Raw genomic sequence first — 27,580 nt, 5'->3', positions numbered from 1 at the left:
ATTAAAAAGTCTTAATTTGAATAAAATGATTTTATTATTATGCATTATATTTAATTTATGTAAAGACTGCTTTAGCTTCGTTTAAAAAAAGTATTTAAACATAGGTACACAAATTGAGAACAACAGTACAATAATACATTTAAATAATGTAAGAATACATTTAAAATAATTTAGAAAGGTATTTAACTTCTCTATGCAGTACCTTTCTCAGACTAGTAAATACATGAATTAAGACTTTGAGAAAGCCTCAGGCAGCACCCTAGATCATGTCTCAGACAGCACCCTAGATCATGTCTCAGGCAGCACCCTACATCGTGTCTCAGGCAGCACCCTAGATCGTGTCTCAGGCAGCACCCTACATCGTGTCTCAGGCAGCAACCTAGATCGTGTCTCAGGCAGCAACCTAGATCGTGTCTCAGGCAGCACCCTAGATCGTGTCTCAGGCAGCACCCTAGATCGTGTCTCAGGCAGCATCCTAGATCGTGTCTCAGGCAGCACCCTACATCATGTCTCAGGCAGCACCCTACATCATGTCTCAGGCAGCACCCTACATCATGTCTCAGGCAGCACCCTACATCATGTCTCAGGCAGCACCCTACATCGTGTCTCAGGCAGCAACCTAGATCGTGTCTCAGGCAGCACCCTACATCATGTCTCAGGTCGCACCCTACATCATGTCTCAGGTCGCACCCTACATCATGTCTCAGGCAGCACCCTACATCATGTCTCAGGCAGCACCCTACATCATGTCTCAGGCAGCACCCTACATCATGTCTCAGGCAGCACCCTACATCATGTCTCACAGGCACTTCACACTCGTTGTTCAGAGTAAGATTCACATGCTCCTAATACTGTAATAGTGTGTCCTGTGCAAGTAGCTTCCTTCATATCAAAATTTAAACCACTTCAGTTCAAGTCTTAACAATATTACTATGTAGCTAATGTACCTAATACCTCATTTTCTCTTTACCCTACAAAATCCATATAAACTGAATGTCCTACTGTGTTTTTGGTAGATAAACAAGCAAGTCATAGCTATGAGTTAATGAGCTATTAATACTGAGCTTGGAGTCTTAATTATTATAAGGCACTTTTGTTGCTATTGACAACAAGTGCCCAACAACATTCTGGTACCATGAAATGACACATTTCTATTGATTTATTACTGTCATGAAATCCCTGGCAATTACATACCCCTCAAAACCTGATAATTTTGTTCATTTATAACTATGTTTAAAAATATCAAATGTTTGCACAGTAATTCAAAATAAAATACAGAAGGATAATGCTGTTTCTTTTAGAAATGACAACTAGTCAGTGTTGAAGGTTTTTGACTGCACCTTAGATTAAACAAAAGGTCTATGATGAAGAAAAAATGATCGTGTTATCACTGTGCAAACGGCCTTTATGTCCTGAAATACAATACTATTTCTACGATGACAGAAAAGGTTTGTGCTGTTCTGCTGTAAATAAAACCCAATTTCCTGATTTTAGCGCATAATTGTACCAAGTCAGGGGATGAGGGGAAATCACAAGCTCAATTAACAGAAAAAACAGTTAAAGCCAACCAGGATAATATACATTTCCATTGTAATATAAATTTACATTGTAATACACATTTTCTGTGTCTGCGTTTCACCATGGCACTTGGGCAGAGCAACCTTGTCCTTGTCTTTGGCTTTTTCCATAAATGAATACAGGTGTGCCATTGTGTCAGTGAGGTGCATATCCAATTCATCCGGTTTGCCCTCAAGACTCAAGAAATGCAACCTCACACTCTCAAAACTTTAGGGGAAAAAGTGTCTACCCTGGTCTTCACTGGAGTTTTGAATTCTCAGTGTTAACAAACATGTAGAATTCCTTAAAATTCCAAGGGGCAAAAAAAAGTGATTTCTGTCCATGAGCAGATGCAGGTCCTTCCCACAGGCCAGAGTGAAGGGCCCTGGTCTCCGGAGGCAGCGGTGTGGGGGGGGGGGGGGGAGCTGCTCAAACCAGGAAGTGGGTGTAACCCTCGGCACCTGTGACGATCACATCCATCCAGATACGCATAGCTTCGGGAGATGGAGCCACCATGTAATACACCCGATCATGTGTCTTCACACTGAACGTCAGTGAGGGGTTCGGACTCTGTGTTTGGGAGAGATTAACACTACATGCTAATCCATGTGGTGAAATCTTTATTTCATACCTTAAATGTTCTAAATTGCACTCTGATGGTCATTAATGGTGAAGCTCACCTTGTGTGCGTTCTTAAGATGATCATAGTACACTTCCTCTATGGCCTGGAAGTAGATGACCCCTTTCATTTTGGCTTCATGTTTATCTAGTTGGAAGCAAAAGTCAGTCCACAATATTAGAACAAAATTACAACATTGCATATATATATATATATATATATATATATATATATATATATATATATATATATATATATATATATATATATATATATATATATGCGCAACGTTGCATATGTTTATTTTATAGTATTTATTTATAACTTAAAAAATTGCAACGTTGCACAGCTGATGATGAAGGACCTGTGTCTGAAACACCTTGTACTCTGGGACTGTACTTCATTACATTTTTGATTACCTCTACAAATTTCCGATGCAGTTACTTCCAGGTATCTATATATAAAAGAGATGAACACAGTCCAAAGCTTGAGATAGTGCCTTCGGCATGCACCACAGCAGGGCTGTGAAAACCTGAGCCCCACAATGTACAGAACACCACTCACTCAAGAACGCAACCGCAGTTAATGGTTGTGTGTCCACACGTTTACAAACAGTTTTTAAAGTTTTTAAATATTCTGCAAAAAAATGTCCTGCATTAAAAAATGTCCTACATCCTGCATTCAGTTTTTGTCCCACCTTTCACTTTTGGATTAGATGGTCCCTTTGGGTCCAAAGCCCGCAAGATACTAAGGTGACGTGTCACTTTTAAGTGTTACATATGTGACAATAACTGAACATTATTAAAGCAACACAGCTTGTTATCTATATCGATGTGACTTAAGACTGACGAAGCTTTGTAGCATTCCAGGCTTTCCTGGTTAGTTAACTGTGAATCCAAAAGGTAACACTGCAAAGACGAGTCTAAACAGAGAGACGAGAGCAGAGACTAGACCAGACAAACCAGCAAAGGACAGAGATTAAACCAGACGAACCAGTAGAGGACAGAGACTAGACCAGACAAACCAGCAAAGGACAGAGACTAGACCAGACAAACCAACAAAGGACAGAGATTAAACCAGACAAACCAGCAAAGGACAGAGACTAGACCAAACAAACCAGCAAAGGACAGAGATTAAACCAGACAAACCAGCAAAGGACAGAGACTAGACCAAACAAACCAGCAAAGGACAGAGACTAGACGAGACGAACCAGCAAAGGACAGAGACTAGACCAGATGAACCCATAGGGGACAGAGACTAAACCAGACAAACTAGTAGAGGACAGAGACTGAAATCAGCACAGAATTATTATAAATTTAATTTATAGTATTTGTATAAATGATGCTTATACTCTTTTTACATCATGGTATTTTCATATACATAAACAAATATACTCTTCCAGGAGCGTCTTCGACACTGTCCTCGTCATGGTCTGTGCACAGCACGAGCTTTAAGGGCACCGCTGCAGCGTCCTAGTTTTCTCTTTTAAGAGCAAAGCTCAATGCTGCCCTCTAGTGCTTCTGTCTATTTAATGTCTGGATGATAACTACTAGATAGCAAAGCTAAGTTGGACTATGCTTCAATTCTACATTGCTAAACAAAGCACACATTGTATGTGTGTCCAAAGGCACAGACTCGTTTTTTCCTTGCTAGACTTGGAAGTTTTGTGAAAGGAGTTTAAAAATACATGGTGGATCATTTTGAATACGACCAAAGCCACAGAGGTCTCCCTGTCCATAATCTCTCATCCCTGTTGTCTTTCGAGGACTGTGATTGATACATCTGTGACATCTATCCAAACCCTCATTCAGAAACATGAGGGTTTTTTATTATAACAAACACTAAAGGCTCACAGAAAAGTTTTGTCCTTTATTAATCAGCTAGCCAATTGAAGCAGGAGTAAAAGAAGAGGGCAGAACGTGTCATGTGTGATGAGGAAGAGGACGAGTGTGCCGACCTGCGTAGTACGCCAGCGTGCGCCGGTTCCGGTCGAACACGAACCAGCGCTTCTTCCAAGTCTTGATTTTGCCACCCATCTTGACAAGGAAGCCACGACAGGTCTTTCCAGTGATGGCCAGGTGAAAGCAGGTGTCGGGGTGGTGACCTGCCACCTCCACGTGAGCGCGCAGGTCAAAGTCGTCCCTCCTTATGGGCAGGTAACGGGTCAAAGGGCGAGCCTGAGGGCGCAAAAGTCATATGATGCTACATTTAAATGTTTTTCTTTTGACCATGTGTGTGTGTATAAAATAGACAGTTAAAGTAAAACTCTGTTAGCTATAAACCGCAATTTTAACATTCGGTTCAGTACACCGGAAATGAGTAGAATAGAAAAACCTCAGTAAAAATATTGATTAAAGAAATTAAATATTAAGCAACTAAACACTAATAGTAGCAAATCAAAGTATCAGGTAATAAACCTACATGTGCTGAGTTCATGATAAATGATTTTATTGTAGTGTAACTGAACAAGCAATATTCTACAATACTATTTTAAAATAGGTAGATTCATATCCATAAATAAAAAGTTACAGCCTATGGTTGTTGAAGGTACATGCTAGAGTTTACCATGGGTGTCACTCCACCCCACCTTCCCTTCACTGCTCCGCCCCTATGTTGCCTATGCCCCGCCTCCTGCTCCATCCCCCTTGTCTCCCGCCCCGCCCCCTGCTCCTACCTGCGTCCTCTGCTTCTCACGCATCTTCACCTCCCTCTCGATGAGCTTCTGCCGTATGTGGGTCTCCTCCTGCAGTCGCCTCTCTAGCTCCTCTCGTCTCCTCCTCTCATCCTCCAGGGCCTGACGTCGTAGCTCCATCTCTCGCTCCTGCACCAAGCCCAACACACAGTGTGAACACACACACACACACACACACACACACACACACACACACACACACACACACATGTGCATCCACATGCACATTCAGAAATTACTAAGCAATTCTTCATTTTTTTAAGTAGGCTGCAAAGTACATGAAAACTACCTGTGGCCTAAACACAATTCTAACACTCACATAGACAATCTACTAATTTATATGTCACAACATAAAATGCTTTCATTTTATAATTTTCAATGTGCAAATAAATAACTGAAGTCTACTTCATCACCACTGAGAATCTAAGATGTGACATATTTCTACTCTGAAGGAGGGAGGGGTAGGAATGTGTTTAAAAAGGTTACCTTGTGCTCCAGAATTCTGTTCTTCTCTGCCTGTGCCTCTCTCAACAGATGCTCCATCTCCTCTATCTTAGCCACGTTGGACATGCTAGCACTGGCACTGCTGTGACACAACACACACATTCTCGTTTACTATACTTGTAGGGACTTTCCTCGACATAGTTATTACTATAGCTAATTAATACCTCACATACTCCTATACCTTACCGTAATCTTTTTTTAACCCTTTTTTGTATAAAAGCATTGGTACCTGTGGTCCCCATAAGGTCAGATGTTCCTGTTTGTAAGCACATCTTCATGGAAATAAACACATGCATACAAACACACATGCATAGTTACAAAAGTCATTTAGTATTCCAAAAGTCCAATCTTTTAGCATTGGCCTCATATGCACCACAGCAAGCATATTTTACAGGCCTAGGAAAGTGTGTTTGAAATCAGGGAATCTTCACTGGCAACGCTGGCATTGCTTCCCATGCTCTGGGGAGGAGAGGAGTCACTCCATAAATGGTCAGGGCTAACTGGAATGCAGTTAAAATTCCAGTGAATCAGACAGGAGATTGTATATTTAAATGAAACGAAGACTCTGACTGCTAAATAATGGCAAACTGAGCAAATTGCCTGCTTCAGTCAGGCAGGACAATTTGACATGATCACAATCACAACTACACACACAAACTCCACAATCACCCCTACACACACACTCTACCATCCATCACACCTACACCCTCCACAATCACACTTGCACACACCCCCACCACTATTTCTGCATCGTATCCAACCCCACAGTCAGAAAATTAACATGAGCTCAGCAGGATCCTGAATCCCCCGCAGTTTTAATGAAGGCACTTTACAGCTCTCATGCTTTCTGTGTGTAAATACGGGATACGTGTCATTCTAACCTCTTCTATGCACTTCTCTCTTTTAAGCAGACTTCTGGAAAAACCTGGGGCACCAATTGAACTCATATGAAAGGTTTACGCGACTCCCTCATTAAGTCTCCAGTTACCTCGAGATGTTGTCAGGAGAGCAGGCGGAGACGCTGGTTTCCAGGCTGTCTGAGCTCTCCACGCTCATAGTGTCAACGTTGACGCCGTCGTCCAGGTAGTGGAAAGGATCCTGGTAGACATTCGACTCGGACACGGTCCTAGCGGTCTGCCTCTCCTCGTTTGAATACAGCTGCCCAGCTGAGGGAGGAGGATGGACAGAGACAAAAGAGACGAGAAAGACAGGAAAGGGTCAGAACGTGAGGACGGGGGCGCGAGCGGAGCGGAGGGGAGGGCGTGGTGGGTGAAGCGCGCGGTACCCTTGAGCAGGCGACGGCCGTTCAGCTCCCTGGAGGCGAGAGAGAGCGAGCGCGGGAGCATGCTGCCACAGCTGGAGCTCTGGGCCAGGGGTGGATGAGGCTACAGCATGGACCCGACACACACAGAGAGAGAGAGAGAGAGAGAGAGAGAGAGAGAGAGAGGGAGTGAAAGAAGGATGGAAGGATGGAGAGATAATGAGAGTCAGTGTCTGCGATGCAAGAGAAGTAGACAACAAACGCAAATGCTTCACAAACACTTAGAAAAAGCTCAAGCACCAAAACCTTTATGTGGAGATGATGAACAACAGAGGGATGCTTGTGAACGTCACGCACTCTGACCTTTGGGGACAGGCTGCGGCCCAGCGTGGACGTGCCGAAGGTGCCCGAGCTCCGCCTCTCCCGCTTACGGGGCCCGATGTCACTCAGCAAAGCCCCGCCCTCCTTTCCACTGCTGCTCCGCCTTCTCTCCTCCATGGAGCGAAAATGCTTTAACAATCAAAACATAATGAGTTATGACTAGCTTATGATTTCAGATAAATAAGTGACTATGTCTGGTCTTTATGAAACTGCTCTACTAGTGGACTCATTCCATGATTAAAGGAGCATTCAGTTATTAACCATTTTTATTAATAATATTAACATTAAACATGTTAAACATTTTTAAAATAAATATTTTCTTGTGTCTTGCCCAAAGGGGCAACAGTTCTGTAGGAGCGGGCTGTCCTCACATCCTTCATAGACACAGGGGTCAGGCCACCGGTCAGCTCCACATACTTCCGCTCCAGAGTGGAGAGGTTCTCCCGCTCCTGTTGTGGGAGATGTTTGTGAGAATGTAGCCATTCACCCCCCATATGCAGGCACATATTTTTATAACTCCACACACACACACACACACACACACACACACACACACACACACACACACACACACATTAAGCTCACCCGTTGCAACATGAGGTGCAGATTGCTCTTCTCTTTCAGGAAGTTCTCTTTCTCCCTTTGAGCCTGCTGGGTAATCTGAGTAGATTGTTTCTTCAGGGTCAGGATCCGCTCCTAAAACAGAGACATTTTTTCCGGGTAAACAGATTAAATTATGATAAAGCCTCACTCCTCCACTTCTTGTTTCCTGGGAATGAAACTGAATCAACTAATAATACACTTAATGAAATATATTTAATCATTTAACCTTCTCACTCTTCACTTGTTCACACACACACACACACCTTGCGCAGGACTACACTGCGCTGGTACTGTGCAGTCTCTTGCAGAAGCTGCTGCAGATTTGCGTCCTTCTCTTCGTCCTGACGGCTCTCCCGCTCCAGCTGCTGAAACTCCAGATCCTCGAAGTGCTTCGTCTCGGCCTCCAGCGTCTCCGTGTGCTGGGAATGCACAGACACACGTCAAAGCTTCCGAACCAACACGCTGCTGCTACTGCCATGCGTGGAACAGAAGCAGGTCGTGCCAGGAGCGCCGCCTACCACAGGAGAGGCCTGACTGCATGAAGCAGGAAAGGAGAGGGCAGGAGAGGAGGAGAGGCCGGGGTCCCAGACACGCGCAGGGCGGCGGGTTCAGCATGCCAAAGCAGCGCGGGAAAAGGCACGGAGGTGGTGGAGCGGGAGGGGCCTGCAGGTGGCTGACTGACCCTGGAGAGCTGATTCTGGAGCTGTTCCTTCAGCGCTTCCGGACACGAGTCCAGCTGGCTCTTCTGCTCCGAGATCAGCTCTGTTAGCTTCGCTATTTTAACTCTCTGTGCCTCCAACCGGGCTGTGTCCTACGGCGGGACCCCAGGTGGACGCCCACGGAGCACACACAGAGGACACGCACACAAGGACGAGAAGGAGTAGAACAGGCAAGGCTGGGTTAGAGCAATGGAAGCGGGAAACAGAAGATAAGGTACAGGTGTAAACGTAAGAAGGTAAATGTAAGAAACGTAAGACATCCTCACGCTCACTAACGTGGTCTTCAGTGTATTTACGTTCTCCACATTTGTAGCATAACCAAACTGATAAGAAAAGTCATTGCCTCCAGGTCCATCTGTCTGGGTCTACCTGAGTCTGAGCAGCGTTTGTGCCTTTCTCCACTTTGCCCATCTTCTCGTTAAGCTGCTCCAACATCTCCTTATCCGCGTGCAGCAGAGCTAACTCCGCCCCCTGCTCTCCCTCCAAAAGGGCCTTCTCCACCTCCATCTACAGAGAGAGAGAGAGAGAGAGAGAGAGAGAGAGAGAGAGAGAGAGAGAGAGAGAGAGAGAGAGAGTGTAGTTTTCAAAAAACTAGGCTTCAACAATTGAGATCTAAACACCAATTAACAATCCCCGTTTAAGATTTTAACCATTTTGTGTATGAATCTTACAAAATTTACATTTAGTAACAATAATCTATGAAGAATAATGATTCTTTTCAGTGCAACAATTCAGTGCCTCTTAAAATAGCTTAAAATGCAGTGTAGGTGTAAACCCTGTTGAAATTCATAGTCACCTAAAAAACCAAAGTTAATGAAAAATGAAGATTTATACCATGTATATGATATTTGATTTTCAACATCTGTCTAGACCAATAACATTCATTGAGAGTAAATTGTGCTAAATAGGGAGCTATTATTGTTCACCCTATCCGTCTTCATCATGTCTCATGATAGCTTCACACTTAGCTTATGATTTAGCCTTTAAATCAAATGACTTGCTGTTACAGGCAGTGTCACTACCAACGTGCATCACATACGCATATAAAACAATCAGGATGTCAGGCACACACCTCTCTGATAGACTCGTCCATCTGCGTATCCAAATCCTTCATCTTTTGCTCCAGCTCTTCGATGTTGTTGAGCACCTGAATCCTCTCTTCTTCTATCCGGGTCACTTCCTGACTCAGCTGAGTGTCCTCCAACACCTGTGTACACACGGACGTCATTCACAAACATCGCCTTAAGACAAATCTGTACAATCAGTTCTCTACTTAGGCGTAACTGTAAACGTGAGCTTTAAAGATTACTGCTTGCAATGTGAAATGGAGGTATTCTGTTCCTTTCATTTATGTGATGTAACACTTGTGAAGTGTTTTGGTTTAAGACGTTTGCTGGAAGAAGGTGAATGAGATTAGACTAGTGAGATGAGAGATGCGAGTGTGTGTGTAGGTAGTACACGTGCTAGCGTGTGTGTAGGTAGTACACATGCTAGCGTAGGCCAAACTCAGGGACTGTACTCAGAAACCAGACTTTCAAATATCTGCATCGCTTATTTCGGTCATAAGCCTATCTCAGTTCTCAATGATGGATTAAACACACACACACACACACACACACACACACACACACACACACACACACACACACACACACAAACATGCAGTCATGGAAAGTAATGCATTTCATAAAAACATACAAGGCAGTCTTTGAATCATGCAAATTGGCTTTCAGTAGGAATCTTCAGTTTATAGCAGTTTTGCTCTTTATGGTTGACTGGTCACATTTGAGGCCACATGGTATCCAGTGACAGTGAAGAGAAATGCTGAGGTCACCAGATGGGGGGTGTGTCCTCCTGTCTCTGGCTCAGACACACACATCTCAAATTCCAATGACATTTACTATAAATATCCACCAGTGGAAAAAAACAGATGCCCTTCGATGTGTTTGCATAAATGTTCCATGTATTGATTATTAATAAACTAATGTGATTAACTATAAAATCCCTTTTATATATCTAACTTGTAGACAGAGATTGTTGGATCCCAATGGTTGATTGATGGTTGATTAATGATGCCTATAAATCTTCTGTCAGACCTGCACTTAGTTGATCATACTGCAAATCCCCAGTTTATAGATCTGTGTTGAAAAGGGAGATAGTAGTCAATGAGTCGCTGAACAAGAGTGAACAAGAGTCACTGCATGGCTGTTTTCTTGTCCAGCTTGGAACATTTTTGGACAGTCATGAGATGTAAAATTATTTATGCTTCTTAATGAGAGCAAAGGGTTCGTGATTATGCACGTTTCTGTGAAGAAACTATAATCCCGCTGAAACAATATGGGAATGCTCTAATGAAAAACCATGGACTATATAAAGTATCTTGTAAATCACACACATTTAGTCTTCAAACTGGGAACTTGTAGACGCTACAACAACATTAATCTATTTGTAAAAGTTTGGAAGGGCAGGAAAAGGACAGTTTCTCGTCAGCTTTTAATATGATCCAGACCTCCCTACTGGTGGCTAAGGACTCTTTGAACTTCAGACCAGTAGGGTGGATTGTTGATTTTCTTTTACTGACTCTCCAAAAAAGCCCCCCTTGTTTATTAGTTATGGTAATGACTGTAGGGGTAGAGTTGGCAGTGTGAGTGTGTGTGAGGACAGGTACACCTTAGAGGACGCACATGTCTACCTCTGGGCACTGAGAATGGTCCAGTAGTACAGGAAGTGGTGTGCGGTGGTGTGAGGATACACTTCAAGAACCTTACACTGATACAACTGATCAAAAAGAGATGGTGATCAAGTTTAGGGAAGATAATATGTACTCTGCCATAAATGATGGCATTACAGCTGGAAGTCTTAGCATCTAGAAGTACCTCTATACAGTAATTGATGATGAGCTGTGTTACAAACAAGATCTTCAAGAAATGATTATTTGTTTACAGAAGATTCAATACGTTTTAGTTCCACACTTGTAACTACTTTAAAAGTCCTGTACTGAGTCACTTCTGACATTTGCATTTATTGACTGGTTAGAACATCATGAACAGGAATCTTCTCAATAGCTTCTGATTAAGGGACAGATTAAACAAGGCTGAATGAATGACAGCATCAGAAGTTACTCTTCTTAGGTTCTGGCTGCAGACGCCCAGATATGAACGAAATCTGCAAACTCTTTTATGCCCAGCGCAGTTATGCTGTTGTACACATGGTACAAGTACAAGCAACACCGTCTTGTTTTAGAACCCGTTTTGTAACTACAGTGGTTTAACGGTAGTTTTGCCTTCTGTGGTTATACGAATGACTGCTGCAAATCAGTTTTCTCTTTGAGATCATAATAGAGACCCCAATGATAACGTGTTATATAACAGTAAAGGGAAAAAAGAAACAGATGAGAGCAAACCTCTTTTTTCCATTTAGATTTCTGTCCTTCTTTTTTTCCCTTCCATCTCACAGCCACATTTGTTTATAGCTCTCCCTCTCTCTTTCTCTCTCTCTCTCACCCCCCACCCCAACACACACACACACACACACACACACACACAATTCCCTATTGGGAATACAGTCATTTCCTGCTCCTCTGAGTAGAACTGGAGGAAAAAAATCTGGCGAGTGTGTAAGTGCCCTAGTGTGAGGCATTATTCCATCAAACCCAAACAGACCATGAAGCCATTACAGCTTTCCAGTGGAAAATGACTTATTATATAAAATACCCCAACTCAATCTGACTTCCCCTGCTACCTCCTTGTATGGTGTAGTGTGAAAGCAAAACCCACTTCAAGCACTTACTCTGGATGCGAGACCAATCTCCAGTCACTGTGAAGATTCCCACTACAGCTAATTTTCCCACACTTATTTACAAATGCGTCTGGGGTCAAAGGTTTAAATGAGTAGAGGATGCCTTAGCAAGGACTGAGTCCTGAATGGAGACCTTGCAGCAGTCGTCCACGCCCACATCTGCCCTACATCATACATGCTTCACAATCTAGATGATTTGAACAGCAACTGGACAGAAACTGTAACAACAGCTGCTGAACCGAAAAAAAAAATCAAACACTATTTGCATTAATGCTTTATTCCAGCACTGATAAGCGTGAAGGGTGACGTCACCGTCATGTTTCTGCCAGTGGCCCACCTCACTCACCTGGCTGTGTGGGCGTGCCGAGTGGGAATGAGCAGCGCTCCGCGTGCTGCAGGCAGGGGACAGTGGCCTGGCCTGGCTCCGCCCACTTTGTTGACTCCACCCACCCGGCTGGCTCCGCCCAATCAGCTGGCTCTGTCTGCGAGACCGGATCTCCCCGCCCCCTTTCCCAGTCGGGCTGCCCTCCGAGGGAGCGCCAGGCGAGTCGGAGAGCATGGACTCGTCGTCCGACACCTGCAGTTTCTCCAGCTCCCGGTTGATCTTCTGCAGGTCCGAGACGGCCACGGCTCCAACTCCGGCGCCATTGTCAGCGCGGCCCACCTGGGAGTGGCCCAGCTCGGAGCACAGACTCAGGATGGTCTCCAGACGCTGCCGCTCCTGGAAGAACGAGAGGCTACAGCAGTGAGATGCCTGCACTGCAGTGGCAGTACTGCACTTTATTATCTAAAAAAAAACTCATTCATGGTAGCTGCTTACTTTTCATGTTACTGTTTACTGGGTTTTGCTATAATGTATAGAGTGCAGATCCACCATGCAGTCTGGCCAGCCAGTGAAAGTGAAACGTACATCATAATGGAATTAATGCAATGTGTGTACACATGAATCTCATACATATGTTGTAGATCTCAAAATCAGATGTATGTTGTAGTCTCAAGTAGATTCATGTTGTTCTCAGTAGATTCATGAGTAAATTCTAATTTCCAGGTATAAAACCTTTACACTACGCTAGGCTACACTGACATTAGCTAACTACAAAACAATTACCAATAGTTACAGATAATTATAGATGAAAGTGTAGTGAAGTATATGTAGTTCTTCATCATTCATGGAGCTAGCACTTTGTGTGCAAGCCCATGGCTGTGGATAGTTTTATTTTCATCCTGACAATACCGTTCTGACAGCCACAAATTAGGTTGATAAAGTTCATATTGATATCAGTATGGGGATCTGTAGGTTTGTATGTATATGGCTATATGACTCTTATTCACCTTCGCTGCAGTTATATTCAGTTCTGCGTGAGTAGTGTAACTGGCTTGTCAAGTGTGTTCACTGGAGCATTTACAGGACCAGATCATTTTCAGGAAGAATGACATTTGGTTGGTTGTATTTCTGTCTTTTCTTTTTTTATAGAAAAATTACTGAATTTTTCTAAGACCTGAAACCAGCATCATGCAACCATTTGTGATACTTTATCCCGTGTTTCCTGGGAGGTGAGGGCTGTACAGAACCCAAACACACACTCTTCAACAGTCCTGCAGTCCCATCACAAGGCACATGACTAACTGTTCTCCAGTGTGTCATGTGACTTTCAGGAGGCAGTTAAATAAATTACCCACAAGTCACAGTAGAGTAAGGCCAGTGAGACTGCATTTTAGACCCCAATAAAAGGCTGAAGTGTGAAAGTCAAAGTGACCCTCCAAACTAGTTCACAGTCATTACCCATTTGTGTGACTGTGTGAACTAGTGAGTTAGTTAAGTCAACAGCTTGTGAGGAAAGGTGTGAGCTAGCAGGAGAACCTTCCAGAACTTGCGCCTGCACCAGAGATCAAGCTCCTGCAGACCCTTTGGTGATTCATAACAGTCTCAGAGGAAGCAACATGGGCTAGGACTCAAAGCAGCAAATCACCATTTCCGCATGGAGGCTGATTTAGAATAAGGATATGCTTCCAGCTAAAGAAGCGTGTGTGTGTGCACATGTGTGTGTGTGTGTGTATGGCCCTCACCAGTCTCTCCACTTCTTGTTCTCTGAGTCTCTCGTCCCTCTGTCTCTGATGGTAGTCATGGAGCTCTTCCTTGCTGCTCAGGGAGGTGATGCTGCCTCTCCGCTGACCCATCCCCGAGGCCACTCCCCCCTTCCCGAACGACAGCCTCCGTTCCCCTAGACCCAGGTCCAGGCACGGCGCTGACCCCACCGATGACAGGCTTGCCCTGCGGGGGCTGTCGGGCACGCCGGCCGTCACCGTCACATCTGGAGGGCGCTCCAGGGAAGGGAGGCTGCGTCTGGGTCTGGAGGAGCGGCGTGGGGGCAGGGAGAGGGTCGGCACGTCCCCCCGGTACAGCCTGGGCATGGAGCGGCTGTGTCCTCCCAGGCCGTTCAGCGAGCCCGTGGAGTACTTCCTCTGGCGCGGGGAGGGGTCCCCGCCTGGTTCCGAGTCACGGACCAGCAGCCGCCGACCCAGTCTGGGACTGGACGGCATGCTGGCGGCTCCGCTCGGACCGCGGCGGCACGACGGAAGAGCTTCGCCCGCGTAAGAGGAGCCGTTCCACATGGACAGGAAGGAGCTGGCGGTATTGGGGCGATGACCATCAGGTGACTGACAGAGCAGAAGGCTGTCCTGCGATTGGTGCCGTGCGTGAGAGTAGGTGTGGACCGGACTCATGGGCCGTTCTGATTGGCGAGGGGAGGGAGGCATGCTGAGGCTACTGGCGGCGCTGTACGAGGAGGGAACTCGGACTGAGAGGGGTGGGCGTTCTTGTAGGAGAGACGTGGGGGAAAGAGGACTGGGGGGAGGAGACAAATTGTAGTAAGCGCGCTCTGTACTGGCCCGTAAACTGGCTTCCAAGGCGGACTTCCTCCGCTGCAAGCTGTCCATCAAATCCTGCAACTCCGCCTTCGAACGGGATCCTCTGACACTGGAGCCACCCGCAATGTTACCATTGGTGTGTAGCTTTCCACAGTCTGAGAGCAAAAACAAAAATGACACAAAACTAATGTCATGCTGTTAAACGACAGAGCTTATGTACTGATACTTAAGCCACAATTTCAGACGTTGGTTTAATTTGACATTGTATTGATGAGTTAGTTGACTCATGATAGAATACTTGCAAGTTCTGTAAAACTGGTAAAATCACAGATGCATAATATCAAGCAAACCCGACTGAGGACGAATGCCTCAATAAAATAATCAGAAATGTAAACTGTGATGTTATACAACTAATGATGAGTCCTGGTTCATTTCAGCCCCGGGAGAGTGCTAATACAACAACTCTTTGTTTAGGTGGTTAGTCACATAGGCAAAGATTAGCAAAATAAGCGGCAGGAAAAAGGGCAGTGTTTGAGCCGCAGTTTTGTTGAGGATGAAGGCGTAATGTGAGCTCAGTGGGCTGCTGACTACAGACCCCAGAAGCCCCCTTTAGATAGTTCTGGTCCCAAAGCAAACATGAATGATGGTGGGGGGGTTCTTCTAAAAATGGCAAAATGCAAGCAGTACGAGGTGAGCTGGAATGTGTTTGTTCTTTTTGGTATTGGTGGAGGGGGGTTTGGGTCAGAACAACTACAGGGCAGGATGTGTGGGGCGGCAGTCTCTCTCACTTTCTCTGTCTCTCTTCCTCTCCCTCCTTATCTCGCTCTCCTTTCTGTTCTCTCTCTCTGGCTCACACCACCTGGACTCCAGAGTTTAGTTTGTATATCGTCTGTTAGATCCTGAATTGCCCTGAGGACCTAAACGTCCTCCATCTATACAACTGTGCAATCATGCTACGTTCATAACGTAGGAAGCAACAGAGAGAGAGAGAGAGAGAGAGAGAGAGAGAGAGAGAGAGAGAGAGAGAGAGAGAGAGAGAGAGAGAGAGAGAGAGAGAGAGAGACTGAGTGTCTGTACCTGTGCTGCTGTAGGCCAGTGTAGGTCCGGGATTTTTCTGAGGCAACATGATCATTTGATTGGATTCTTCTTCTGGACAGTTATAGTGGAGAATGTACGATGTGCCAAGATGCAACATGCAGCCTGAAAAAAATTTATGGAATTGAAAGAAATACATACATACATACATACAAGCCCGCAACATACTGCAAGAATGATGTTAGTGCAAGTTTCCTTTACTTGGTCAGACCAACCTTTTATATGTCTCTAGGGGGGGTCTTACTCCTCTTTAGAGCACAAACCTATGAAGTAATGTAATGAAGTAATGACTAAACATTCTGAAGTTGCATAGTTATATGAAGACAACCCAGTTAATGGTCCCAGTACTATGAAATCCAACAGGACCTAAAGTGAAAAGTCTCCTTTAACTTCTATATTTGAGAGAGGGAGAGAGACAAGGTAAAAGACAACGCTGAGTGAAAAAGCAGCTTCAGAAAAGAACGAGCTCAGATTTCAGCATCCATCTGGATTCTCTGATGGCGTAAACATCAGACGTCCAGTGACGTTAAATCTCCGAGTTTGCTCCTCCTTGTAGTCTGAGGTTCATCCCCTCTGAGGTAATGATCTTCAGCCATTGACTAGCTCACTAGTCACTGGTCAGCTGATTTGCTCCCACTAGTGAACAAAATCAACTGATAATTTAGGTGCTGACCGGAGTTTTTTTTTTTTAAACACATGCAAAATGATGCAAAGTCAATAAAAAAAAACAACTCTCTAACTGCATATAAGATACCACACACATAGACACATAAAAACCATAACGACATCCACATTGAGTTACTCTGAATAATATTACACACACACACACACACACACACACACACACTCTCACACACTCCTACAGTCTGCGGCTGCCTGGAAGGAGCCTGCACAGGAAGTGAGGGATCATTTTACGCCGTGAGCGACACAATCCTTCACCATGAGTTCACCATCTCCCACCACCTGAGAAAGCTTTGGCTTTCCTCTGAAGCAGACCAGGAGAAGGTCCACTTCTCTTCCCAACTACAACCCCCCCCCCCCCCCCCATCCACCCCCCCCCCTCACCCCCACAGCCAACCTGTGGGATCTCAAACACCCAGGCAACAGAACAGAGGGATGCTTAGCAAAGGAGAAATATACTGCAGTGTTGCAAAAGTGATGTTAATGTGCATATTCAACCATTCAATAACGAAGACTCAGTCTATCCAAATGTATTAGTGGGATTTTTATGTACTGCACACGTTTAATATCGGATGGTAGGAGACCAGCTACATTTTCTTGTGTTTCTATCTAGGTGAGACATTTAGCCATTCGCATTTAACCCGTGTACCTTCCACTAATGTCATGACCTTAGGTCAACGACACTCTTTGTTTAATGATTTGCAGTTTCGTCAGTCGGCATGGGTGACTGTGATAACGCCTGATAGCTGAAACAAGAGACTCCCAATTCAATCAATGCTATGTTGCTTTCATTAACTGAACTTATCGTGACTATGGCTTTTAAGTCGAACAGCGTGACTACCACAACAGTCCTACACACTCCCTCCCTTACTCCCTCTATGTTTATCTAGCGTTCATACTAAAACCAGTCATTAAAACGTTAATGTGTTTGCCTCAGATAGCTAAACGGATAAATTAAGCGCGATTTCATCTAAGCACCTTCGACATGCTGTTATTGCAACCTTAACAACAAGCTGTAGATACACAAAGGAAACTGCAACAAGGACGCTAATTATGAACAATAAAATACAAAATAACAATCGCATGTAAATAAACAGGATAAGTGGGGCAGACTGTCAGTGGTCACGCGCGTGGACGCTTCTTCACAGCATGTGCGCGCTTTATACACAAAACGCAAGACGACTCTGAGATTTTTAATTCCGTCACTTTATGTTTGCATCACGAATGCATTATTCAGCGAAAAGGAATTCAAGTCGCTCCTTTTAACTCAGCGTAAAAAGTTCAGGTATCAGAAAACTTGAGTCGCTGCCGGGGAGATGATAAAACACAACGCTAATAAACTTTATTTGCGTCTATAGGACATGAGACTGACCACCGACCCGTGACAGCATCAACATCACCCAATCCCATTTCACTTTTAGTGAAGATCGACAATTATCAGTAATAATAGGAAAGTCTCCCACCTTTGTTTTCTGTCCCATTCAAACTGCCCAGCGTGGATTATGAACGGTCCGCTCTCTCTCTCTCAGTTTTTTTTATGACAAAGGAATGTGATATTCAGAACTGCACTACTTTGGACTCGTTTCCAGACACTCCTCCCCCCATCTCGGGCCGCCACAGCGGGGTCTGGATTGAAGTCTGGAAGTGCCTCGTCTGAGTGATAGTGTGCGCGCAAACTTCCCAACTGGGAGGGTATGGTAGAACGTGTAGAACGTATATTCGCAGAATAGAACGTAGGGTAGAACGTGTAGAACGTATATTCGCAGAATAGAACGTAGGGTAGACCGTGTAGAATGTATATTTGCAGAATAGAACATAGGGTAGACCGTGTAGAATGTATAGTCGCAGAATAGAACGTAGGGTAGACCGTGTAGAATGTATATTTGCAGAACAGAACATGGTTGAACGATATTTGCAGCTCATCTAACTGTCCGATCCATAATCAGCGGTTATGGTTGATTCTGACTGACAACAGCAGTCTACACAAAAATGTACATAACTCATACGGTAATTAATACCGTAGGTATTGTATTACTAATTTATAGATGCCAATTATTTTTGTTATTGTGTTTTGGGTGGTCAGTGGTTCACCATCTGACAAGCAAACATTTTTAATGTAAGGATTCAAAGTAAGTAAAGGACAGTCATGTAGAAAAACAGAAGAAAAGATGACATTTCCCAGCACAAATCTTATCAACAGGCTGTCTATTTGACATATATAATACATCAAATACACACATAATTTAAAGTGTATATATTCAGATGCATTCCACATTGTATTCAGACCTTGACCTTAAATTCAGATGTCTTAAAAAAAAAACAAACAAAAAACTTGTGACTGCATGTGAGACCGAGAGAGTGTGTGTTGTGCGTATGCGTGTGTGGGGTGGGGGGGGATCGGGGCAGAAGTCCCTCCCCCTGCCCTGCAGGCACTCTGGTCACCAGTTGCATCATGGGGAGGGAGGTGCTGGTGCATGGCCCGGCAACTCTGATTACTTCCAGACGTCAGCCCTACACCCCCATACTCACACACACACTCTGTCGCTGACACATTCACATCCACACACATTAGCTCACCCAGTGTAGTGCATATATGCAGTAAAACCACAAAGATAAACAGTGATGAAGAGAAAAAAGGCTTTGTATACGCCCCACTCTGTGACAGATGATGGTAGGTAAGAGGTTAGAGACATACAGGTCTGCAGAATGGCTTGATAGCAGGAAGTTCATTAGGAATGCTAGTTTATACCTAGCAAGCAGGACACGGTGAGGACACAGTGAATATGAAAAGCACTTCGCTTGAACAATTCATGCATGGAAACTGTAAAAGGGAAGTAAGGAAGAAAAGGTCTGTGTGTGTGTGTGTGTGTGTGTGTGTGTGTGTGCGTGTGTGTGTGTGTGTGTGTGTGTGTGTGTGTGTGTGTGCGCATGCGTGTGTGTGTGTGTGTGTGCCCATACGTGTGTGTGTGTGTGTGTGTATGTGTGTGTGTGCGCATGCGTGTGTGTGTGTGTGTGTGTGCCCATGCGTGTGTGTGTGTGTCCTCCGAGTACTGTAAATATTTACCTTTGTCCTGAGGACACGGTCAGGTTCTGACCCTTACAAAAGACAGATGGTTCAAATCCAGGACGAAACATGAGATTGAGGATGAGGATGAGGGAGTGCATGTTGCTTTTTGTCCCATGAGCCACAGCTTTAGGAAGTTTAGAGTCAAAGTATGAGGCAATGATTTCATATAAAAAGAGCCACCCTTGAGTCACATGATTATGAGGCAGAGTCAGAGAGGTGGAAGTCAGAACTAAACCCAAGAGGAAGCGATGACCCAGTGAATGCTGGGAAGAGCAGAAGGTTGATAAAAGGGAACATGAGAGGCACAGAAAGACAGAGACTCATGGTCAGAGCTGCAGAGACAGCTACATGGCCTACTAGTCACTCTAAAGTCAAGCTCAGCCTGTCCTTTATTAAGTAACCTCTGGGATCCCTATGTATGCATGGACTTTGTTTGGGCTATTGGTTTAATGAGTTAAAGATGGCTGGAATGCATTTGAGTGCTTTTCTCTATCTAAACAGAACTGAGTGAATGCATGTGTATGTCAACAAACCTGCACTATGTTTCTTTCTCTATCAGATTTTTAGCACCTCCCCCCAACTCTCCCATTGCTAGGATGTTAGAGCTATAATCCACCTGCAAAACTATGCTGCTAAGATAAGAATAATTCATAATCAAAGCATGAACACAAAAAAAAAAGTGAAATATAGTTACAAAAAACTCACAGCCATAAATAAAGACAGCATGTGCAGTCTTTTAGAGATATGGCCATATCTATGGCCAACAATCAAGAACCTCCATGAAAGTGCCTTTGTTTGGATGGTAATTTGAATGGGTTCAGATATGGTTTTTGACCTGCCCTGCCATATAAAAGATAGGCTGCAGTTAACTGCACCTCACAATTCTATTGCAATGTGGTGCAAAATTACTCAAACATTAGAACCTTAAAGAATTTCGTTCAGTCAGGCAACTGGTATGCAAATGTGTGCAAGGTGTGCATGCAACTAAAATTATTTCAGCAGTGTTGCTGCTCTGTCTGGGCTGTCCAAAAAAGGGTCCACAACATGAGAAAAGTCCCTAGATTGGTATCTGCACGGATCTCTAGTATCTCGTCCATCATAAAGAACACTCTAGATTGGCAGAAACCATTGGTCTCCAGAAAACCACTCTAGCAGTGCATCAGAAACCACTGGTCTCCAGAGAGCCACTGCTGGGCATCTCAAAACTACCTAGATGTTCTACATCACTACTGGAGTCATGTTCTGTGGCACGCAGGAGAAACGTTGACATTTCTGGTAAATGTACAAAGCATTATATTAAGAAGAACCACATCTAAAACATGGCACATTTCCACCAAATATTAAACAGTGTGTGCAACATGGAATGTGTTGTGTAATAAATGGAGGTGGTGGGAGGGCGTGCAGTCTGGATGGTGTGCAATCATGGAGAGACCAATGAATTCCAAGTCTACAGCAGAGTGGCATGCTAGGGGCAGCTGCATTCTGGGTAATGTTGCATGACAATAAATGCAATCAGTAAATCAACCACAGAGTAGGAAAAAACAGAAGGAATTCTACATTTTACCATGAACAAACACTGACCTCACTTGGCTGAAAGCATGTGGTTGAAGTCACTGCCAGTAAAGTTAGTTGCTAGCGTATTATTTTGCTGTAACACTGGTTATTTAAATCTAAAATATTTGTTACATGTGTTAGTTGTTCTGTAAAATTGATATTATTTAACCTTTTGACTTAAATGGAGATGGTTACATTTTAGATGCTGATGCGTATAGTAATCTCAGCTTTTTCTTAAAATTATACGTGTGTGCGTGTTACCTTGCGTAAGCTGCGTGGGCTGAGTAACTGGTACTCCATTAGGAGCACACGGGTTACCATGAGGATGCAAGGCAACAGCGCCACCTCTGGTGATGATGACACAGTGCTCTGCCTGGACACTCGCGCCCCCGCCGACCGCGGGCACATCCTCCCAGACCACCCGCTTCAGCTCTGCCGCGCAACAACGCAAAATTTGATATTAGGGCAAAACATTCCTCTAAACGAAAGGTAAGGCCATACAGGAACACTTTAGACATAAAAGGTGACATTTTTCAATATTAATAGAAAGAAATGGAGGGTTGCATGTTACTCTCATGAATTCTCTGCAGGTAATAGCAGTTTACTCCTAAGCCTAAATATGACTTTAATAATAACGTTAATGGTAAAATATTTTTAAAGAAATTACATAATAGATAAGACAGCATATAAAAAGAGTAAAAATTGACAGGGTGTTCAACGCTAGTCAAGGAAAGATGGTCACATTCCAAAACCATATTTGAAAGGTCTAAAGAGGTCTAAAGGTCTAAAATCTTTAAGCAAAAATATTTCCATGATAAATCAGGCAGAACAGGTCAGAAGTCAATATGTGCTATAATGCAAGGCACTGGGGAACAACTATGAGCTTCATTATTGAACAATAAAATACAGTAATGGGAAGATGTAATGGGGTTAAATGCGCCTCTGTAATACAAAGCAGTCTGATGTATTCCTGGATATATTGGGTAACTTATATGCACTCAAAATGAAGGATGTGAGAACAATAAAATAAGTAGGTCCCTGGTGCCCCAGATTACAGCACTGATTGGTGATCAGTCCCCGTGCCCCAGATTATAGCACTGGTTGGTGATTAGTCCCCGTGCACCAGATAGCTAATAGTTTCTGAGCACTGAAATACCCCCAGAATTAAGCAGTTATCATTCGTTATCATCAGTGTAAAGATGCCAAAGCACGAGACTGCAACACAGGGCAGGATCTGTGATATTTAGATAAGTTAATGTGTGTTTCCCTAAGGCAGGTACTGTGGAAACGCTAACTCTCTGGAATACTGCCAGAAAAAAGCTACTAGCCAAGTCAGTGGGTGATGGGGGCCCAGACATTCATTTTTATGATAAACAGCATAGTGGGCCCAGTATAGCCCTATATTTCAGTGGCACTCGGCTATAGACATTTTGTTCCAAGTACAAAATCTTTTATGACTTTACTGCAGCACTGCCAAGGGGTAAATTGTGACACGCCCTTCAAGATGCCAGAATAAAAAATAATCGCATTTTCAAATTAATAACTTAAACTTGGAGTGAACCATCTGCTGAGATCAGCTAGAAACAAACACATGCGAGCAATCAGGGGAGGTTGTCTTGGCACTTGCAGTGTGCCTGTAAAACGGTCACACACATCCTGACTCCAAAAACACCAGTGTAATGTTCGGCCACTTTTCACAGAACAGAGACGTGATTAAACGCAACGTTCCACTGAAAGCTGTCTATATGACCACAGAGAAAGCTCTGGTGCTGTTTGAGGAGGTGCCTATGATGGTAAAAACAACGTTGTGTTTTTATGTTTAATGTATGACGTTTGACTTCATCTGACGTTTTTTTTTCAGACAGACCCTGTCAGCAGCAGTAAATGACCATCTGCTCTGTAGTAAGATGGGTATACATTCACAGCATTCCCTTGACAGCATGATAATGACAGTGTAATACCTTTATTAAATGGCATGACAGTGATGGCAGTCTTAAGCACCTTTATTCCCAGGTGCCCCAAGTAGGGTGTAGCTGGCTGAATCTTCAGAACCCTCACAGTGTTACCCAGATGCAGTGGCTGTCCCTGTTTGGAAACAAATATAACTACACATGTACCAAATACACAAGGTGTAATTTTAACACTGTGGGCTTTGGTGTGCATAAGATGTGAGGTGGTCTGCTACTATCGGTGCTAATCATTTCTGATGTGTATGTGGTTGCAGCTCAACACAGAAAACCACAGCTACACTGAAGCGTTACACGTCCACTGCTCCTGACAATACACACCCATCATCATTAAGAAACTGCTGTGAAATTGTAGCATTTCTCTTCATTTCTGTTATAAGAGTACAGTATGTTAGAATTACATACAGATTACATACATGTGGTTTTGGTCTTCAGGCACATTTTCTGTGACTGGCTCATCAGACTTGGAAGAAGAGTCTTACGAGAGAAGTAAAGCGTTAGAGCCACACACATGACAACAGCTTTAAGTCGGGCCACACAGAGCAGAAACGAGAAGGTACTGTGAAGGAGGAATGTTTTCTAACTATCCTCTGGAGTATGGAGTTACTGGGGAGGGGTCCGGCCATAAACCGTACAGACGGAAAACCAAATAAAGACCAGGAGTGGGCTGCCTTAGCATGCTGGCGAGGTGCCAAGACTGTGGAGAAAATTCTGAAACACACTAAATATCCAAATATCAAGGCGACTTAGCTTTGATTAGTGAGATCACTGAGTACTGAAAAGAAGTGAACAGAACGCTATTTTCCATGGAAATAAACAACAGGGGCGATAACCTGATGCTCCTTCTCTGCTCCTTCTCTGCTCCTTCTCTGCTCCTTGCTGGCTCCTCACTGACATTAGGATCTCATGATGTCACCAGTAAACCACCGACCTAAACCAGCACAGTTCCAGAGAATCTATGGGAGCAGCCTGTAGTTCTCTGGCCTTGAGCCTACAGCTGTCTGCTGGGCGTTTCCCTTTTGGGGTGAGGGGTGGGGGGCTGAGACTTAGAAACAGCTGGAAACATTGCACTCTTTCCTGTCTTTTAGTGCCCGCTCCCTATGAGGAGAGGGGATTCATCAGACTTGTGATTCCCCCACTGTCAAGAAGAGGCCACTCTCTTTGTCCCATACACAGAATAAAGATCATGTCACATGGGCTTCATGTTGTATGTCTTTCGGAGGTGTGGTCTTCAACATAATTTTTACATCAGTCAAAAACTGATTTTATTCACAGTATGAGAAAAGCAGATATAAAAGCAAGACAGCAGTACTCGTATATCCTTTATGAAAGGACCTCTAGAAGAAAAGGAGGCGACAAGAAATTCATCCTCAGCCAGAGCAGTCAGTTAAGTGGGGTTATTAAAACAATACAAAACTGTGCCACGTTTTACGACATTGAGCAGAACTCGCACGAAAATAACAGACGCAAAAGCCTTTCTACTCAGTGACCCATCTGACTTACACGAGTACTTGTGCCGTTTCACACCGCATTTTATACATGACCCAAACGATTCAATGAGGTGCCTTGGTTAAGCACAGAGAGTAGTGTTGGGAATATGCTTCACGTTAACTTTTACATTCCACTCATGTGACTAAGGCCCGTACGTTCACACAGCTCTTTGGTGATCACCCTAAGTGGAACCAGCTTGGGAGTTCACATGAACCCTGATATTGTTACCCATGCTATGTTTTGGTTCAGTGTTATTGGACCTGACTGACAGACAATCTCATGTTCAATATACCAGTCTGACCAAACGAAAGAAACCTGCACAGAAATAAGATAGCTTGTTTATTCCCATATCCCTGATGACCAGTGAAACAGTTCAGCAGGTGCTGATAACAGCTGCAATATTATATTAATATAATAATAATATAATATTTCTGCACTACCAAGACAATAATGCAGTCTGTTCGCTGTGGCATTTTTACATAGGTACGTTTATACTAATTTCTCACTATTTCCTTATTTTATTAATTCTATATTAATCAACGTTGCAAGGTTAACAGGAATCGAGAATTGAGCCCAGGTGAACTGTGTCAACGCACAGTTCAGTGTGTAAATGTGTACCTACTCACCATGTAAAAATAGCACGAAGGGCTGTTCTTGAACAAAAAAATGAACAAAATTAGAATGAACGGTGCATGCTTGTTTGCGTAGTTCTGCTCAGTTAACAACTCTGCATCCTCATTTTTATTTTAATAGCCATGTTGGATATCCGGTCACCGGACGCGTTTATAATTAATTAAAAGCTCACGTGTCTTTTAAAAGGCGATTTAATTCAAGCGTAACGTACGTTCCAGTCGCGAACCAACTGAGATAAGCGCAGAATCTTCTGTTTGTAAACAGGAAACATGCCTCATACACGGATTGCCAGTAACTCTGGAGATACGTTTTATTCGCAGATCCAAGCGAGTTGATCCATGATATTGCTATTTTGTCTCGATTTTGTGGTAACTATGCAGTTCATGTTAAGACCTAACTACTAGAATACATCACTGAGACAGGCAAGTCTTTGTTTTCAGTAAAAGAGTCTGGAAAGTTAAGTCATTTTGTTGTTGACTACAGTCAAAGAGAATAATGCCCTAAGAATAATATCGGTTAAATAACCCCACGAGGGCCCATTCCGCAATGTAGCTAAATAAAGTAATAAAATAAAGGTATATTTTCAGTCAACTGTTGTGAATCATTCTATTCCATAAATTTATTAGTGGATATTGGCTGTTTTAGAAGTGAAGTTAAGACGACTTAACTAGCTTCATTAGTTCTTTTTTATCCACCAGAACTCATAAATTAAAAACAGTTGAAAGATGGACAGTATGCTTCACTGGACTTACAGTAAGTAAATCACTAGCACCATCTACTGGTCGAAAGTGATTAATTTATGTCCTTATCCATTAGTAAGGACAGACGTACAGCTCAGCTTTTCTACATTTCCTGTTAGAAACGCATATAACTTACCCATAGAGGTCGCTGTTGGCTAATAGATAACCATCCGAGGAGGAGTTCAAAGGTGTTCCTGACTTTTTTCTTGTTGATTGTAAATTCGAATTTTACCTGACAAAGGGATTGCCAAGGATGCATCTTAATTTGTATATTTATATACCATCGCAGGCATATAAATTCAGGGGTGCTCATTACGTCGATCGCGATCGACCGGTCGATCGCGAAAGAAGTGTCGGTCGATCGCGAAGGAACGTGCATAGATCTCGTCACATAAAATAGTAGTAGATGAATCGCACATCTGCAGTGACGGTTGTATTTGGATTGACATTCACGGTAGCCAATCTGCAATCCACTCAACAAATTACGTTCGCCACCCCCCCCCCCCCCCCCCCCGCTCAACATATTACGTTCGCCACCCCCCCCCCCCCCCCCCCCCCCCCCGCTCAACAAATTACGTTCGCCCGCCACCCCGGTAGATCTTTCTGACTCGGTCATCTTATAAGTAGCTCGCAAGCCGAAAACTTGTGGGCACCCCTGATCTACATGAATATGCTCACGGACGTAATTTGGGGGGGGACATGTCCCCCCCACTTTTTCAAAAGCCGGTTTTGGTCCCCCCCAGTTTTTACGGTTAAAACCAAATATTTAAATAGCGACGAATCCATGTCCCCCCCACTTTTGAAATCAAAATTACGTCCATGAATATGCTGGACTGTAATCTGGTTCAACTTCGACTCCAGAGCTCCATTTATTTATTTATTTATTTAACAGTACACTGGACCTGCACCCATAGTAACTCTGAGATACATTGATTACATTGTGGTTACATGCACATTCAAAGACCAGACCTTCAACTATTCATTTATCCTCCTCCAAATTCTCTTGTGTTTTAACTCTGGAGAAAAGGCACAAAAATATTGGCGTAGTATGGAAGTAGGCTACTTCGGATATTGTCTTGTTCGTGTACTGAAATATTTGGTCATAGAAATATGTAATCACAGACATACTGTAGCAATTCAAGTCACATTCTGCCTACCTACTACGTGACTAATATATAGTATGCCATTTTGAACACCACATGTATACACACAAATCATAGTGGCTTAGTGTTCATGTACTGAAATATTTGCTCATAGAAATATGTAATCTCAGACATACTGTAGCAATTCTAGTCACATTCTGCCTACCTACTATGTGACTAGTATATAGTACGCCATTTTGAACACCAC

The 27,580-nt window shown here is 43.7% G+C and overlaps 1 protein-coding gene across 6 annotated transcripts; it reads right to left on the bottom strand.

The window, feature by feature from the left end:
* Nucleotides 1–15: 15 nt before the first annotated feature.
* phldb2a (pleckstrin homology-like domain, family B, member 2a) lies at nucleotides 16–25,725 on the bottom strand. 6 transcript variants are annotated; one of them, XM_077020309.1, is made up of 20 exons: nucleotides 25,484–25,725; nucleotides 23,361–23,484; nucleotides 21,661–21,831; nucleotides 16,080–16,202; nucleotides 14,202–15,157; nucleotides 12,481–12,855; nucleotides 9,409–9,543; nucleotides 8,706–8,843; nucleotides 8,300–8,428; nucleotides 7,881–8,036; nucleotides 7,600–7,710; nucleotides 7,386–7,463; nucleotides 6,997–7,143; nucleotides 6,658–6,757; nucleotides 6,361–6,538; nucleotides 5,355–5,454; nucleotides 4,851–4,997; nucleotides 4,134–4,353; nucleotides 2,238–2,323; nucleotides 16–2,127 (listed from the first exon to the last, which is right to left on the bottom strand). In XM_077020309.1, exons 1-20 carry the CDS (start codon nucleotides 25,484–25,486, stop codon nucleotides 1,987–1,989), a joined length of 3,618 nt encoding a protein of 1,205 aa, XP_076876424.1. In that variant the 5' UTR covers nucleotides 25,487–25,725; the 3' UTR covers nucleotides 16–1,986. The 6 variants fall into 6 exon arrangements, with proteins under 6 accessions (XP_076876424.1, XP_076876425.1, XP_076876426.1 ...); XM_077020310.1 differs by lacking the exon at nucleotides 25,484–25,725 and adding an exon at nucleotides 23,783–24,404; XM_077020311.1 differs by lacking the exon at nucleotides 8,300–8,428 and having other exon boundaries at nucleotides 25,484–25,722.
* Nucleotides 25,726–27,580: the final 1,855 nt, after the last annotated feature.

This window comes from Brachyhypopomus gauderio, chromosome 10 (genome assembly GCF_052324685.1).
Source record: "Brachyhypopomus gauderio isolate BG-103 chromosome 10, BGAUD_0.2, whole genome shotgun sequence".
NCBI classification, from domain to species: domain Eukaryota; kingdom Metazoa; phylum Chordata; class Actinopteri; order Gymnotiformes; family Hypopomidae; genus Brachyhypopomus; species Brachyhypopomus gauderio.
This window is presented reverse-complemented; position numbering and strand designations above follow the sequence as displayed.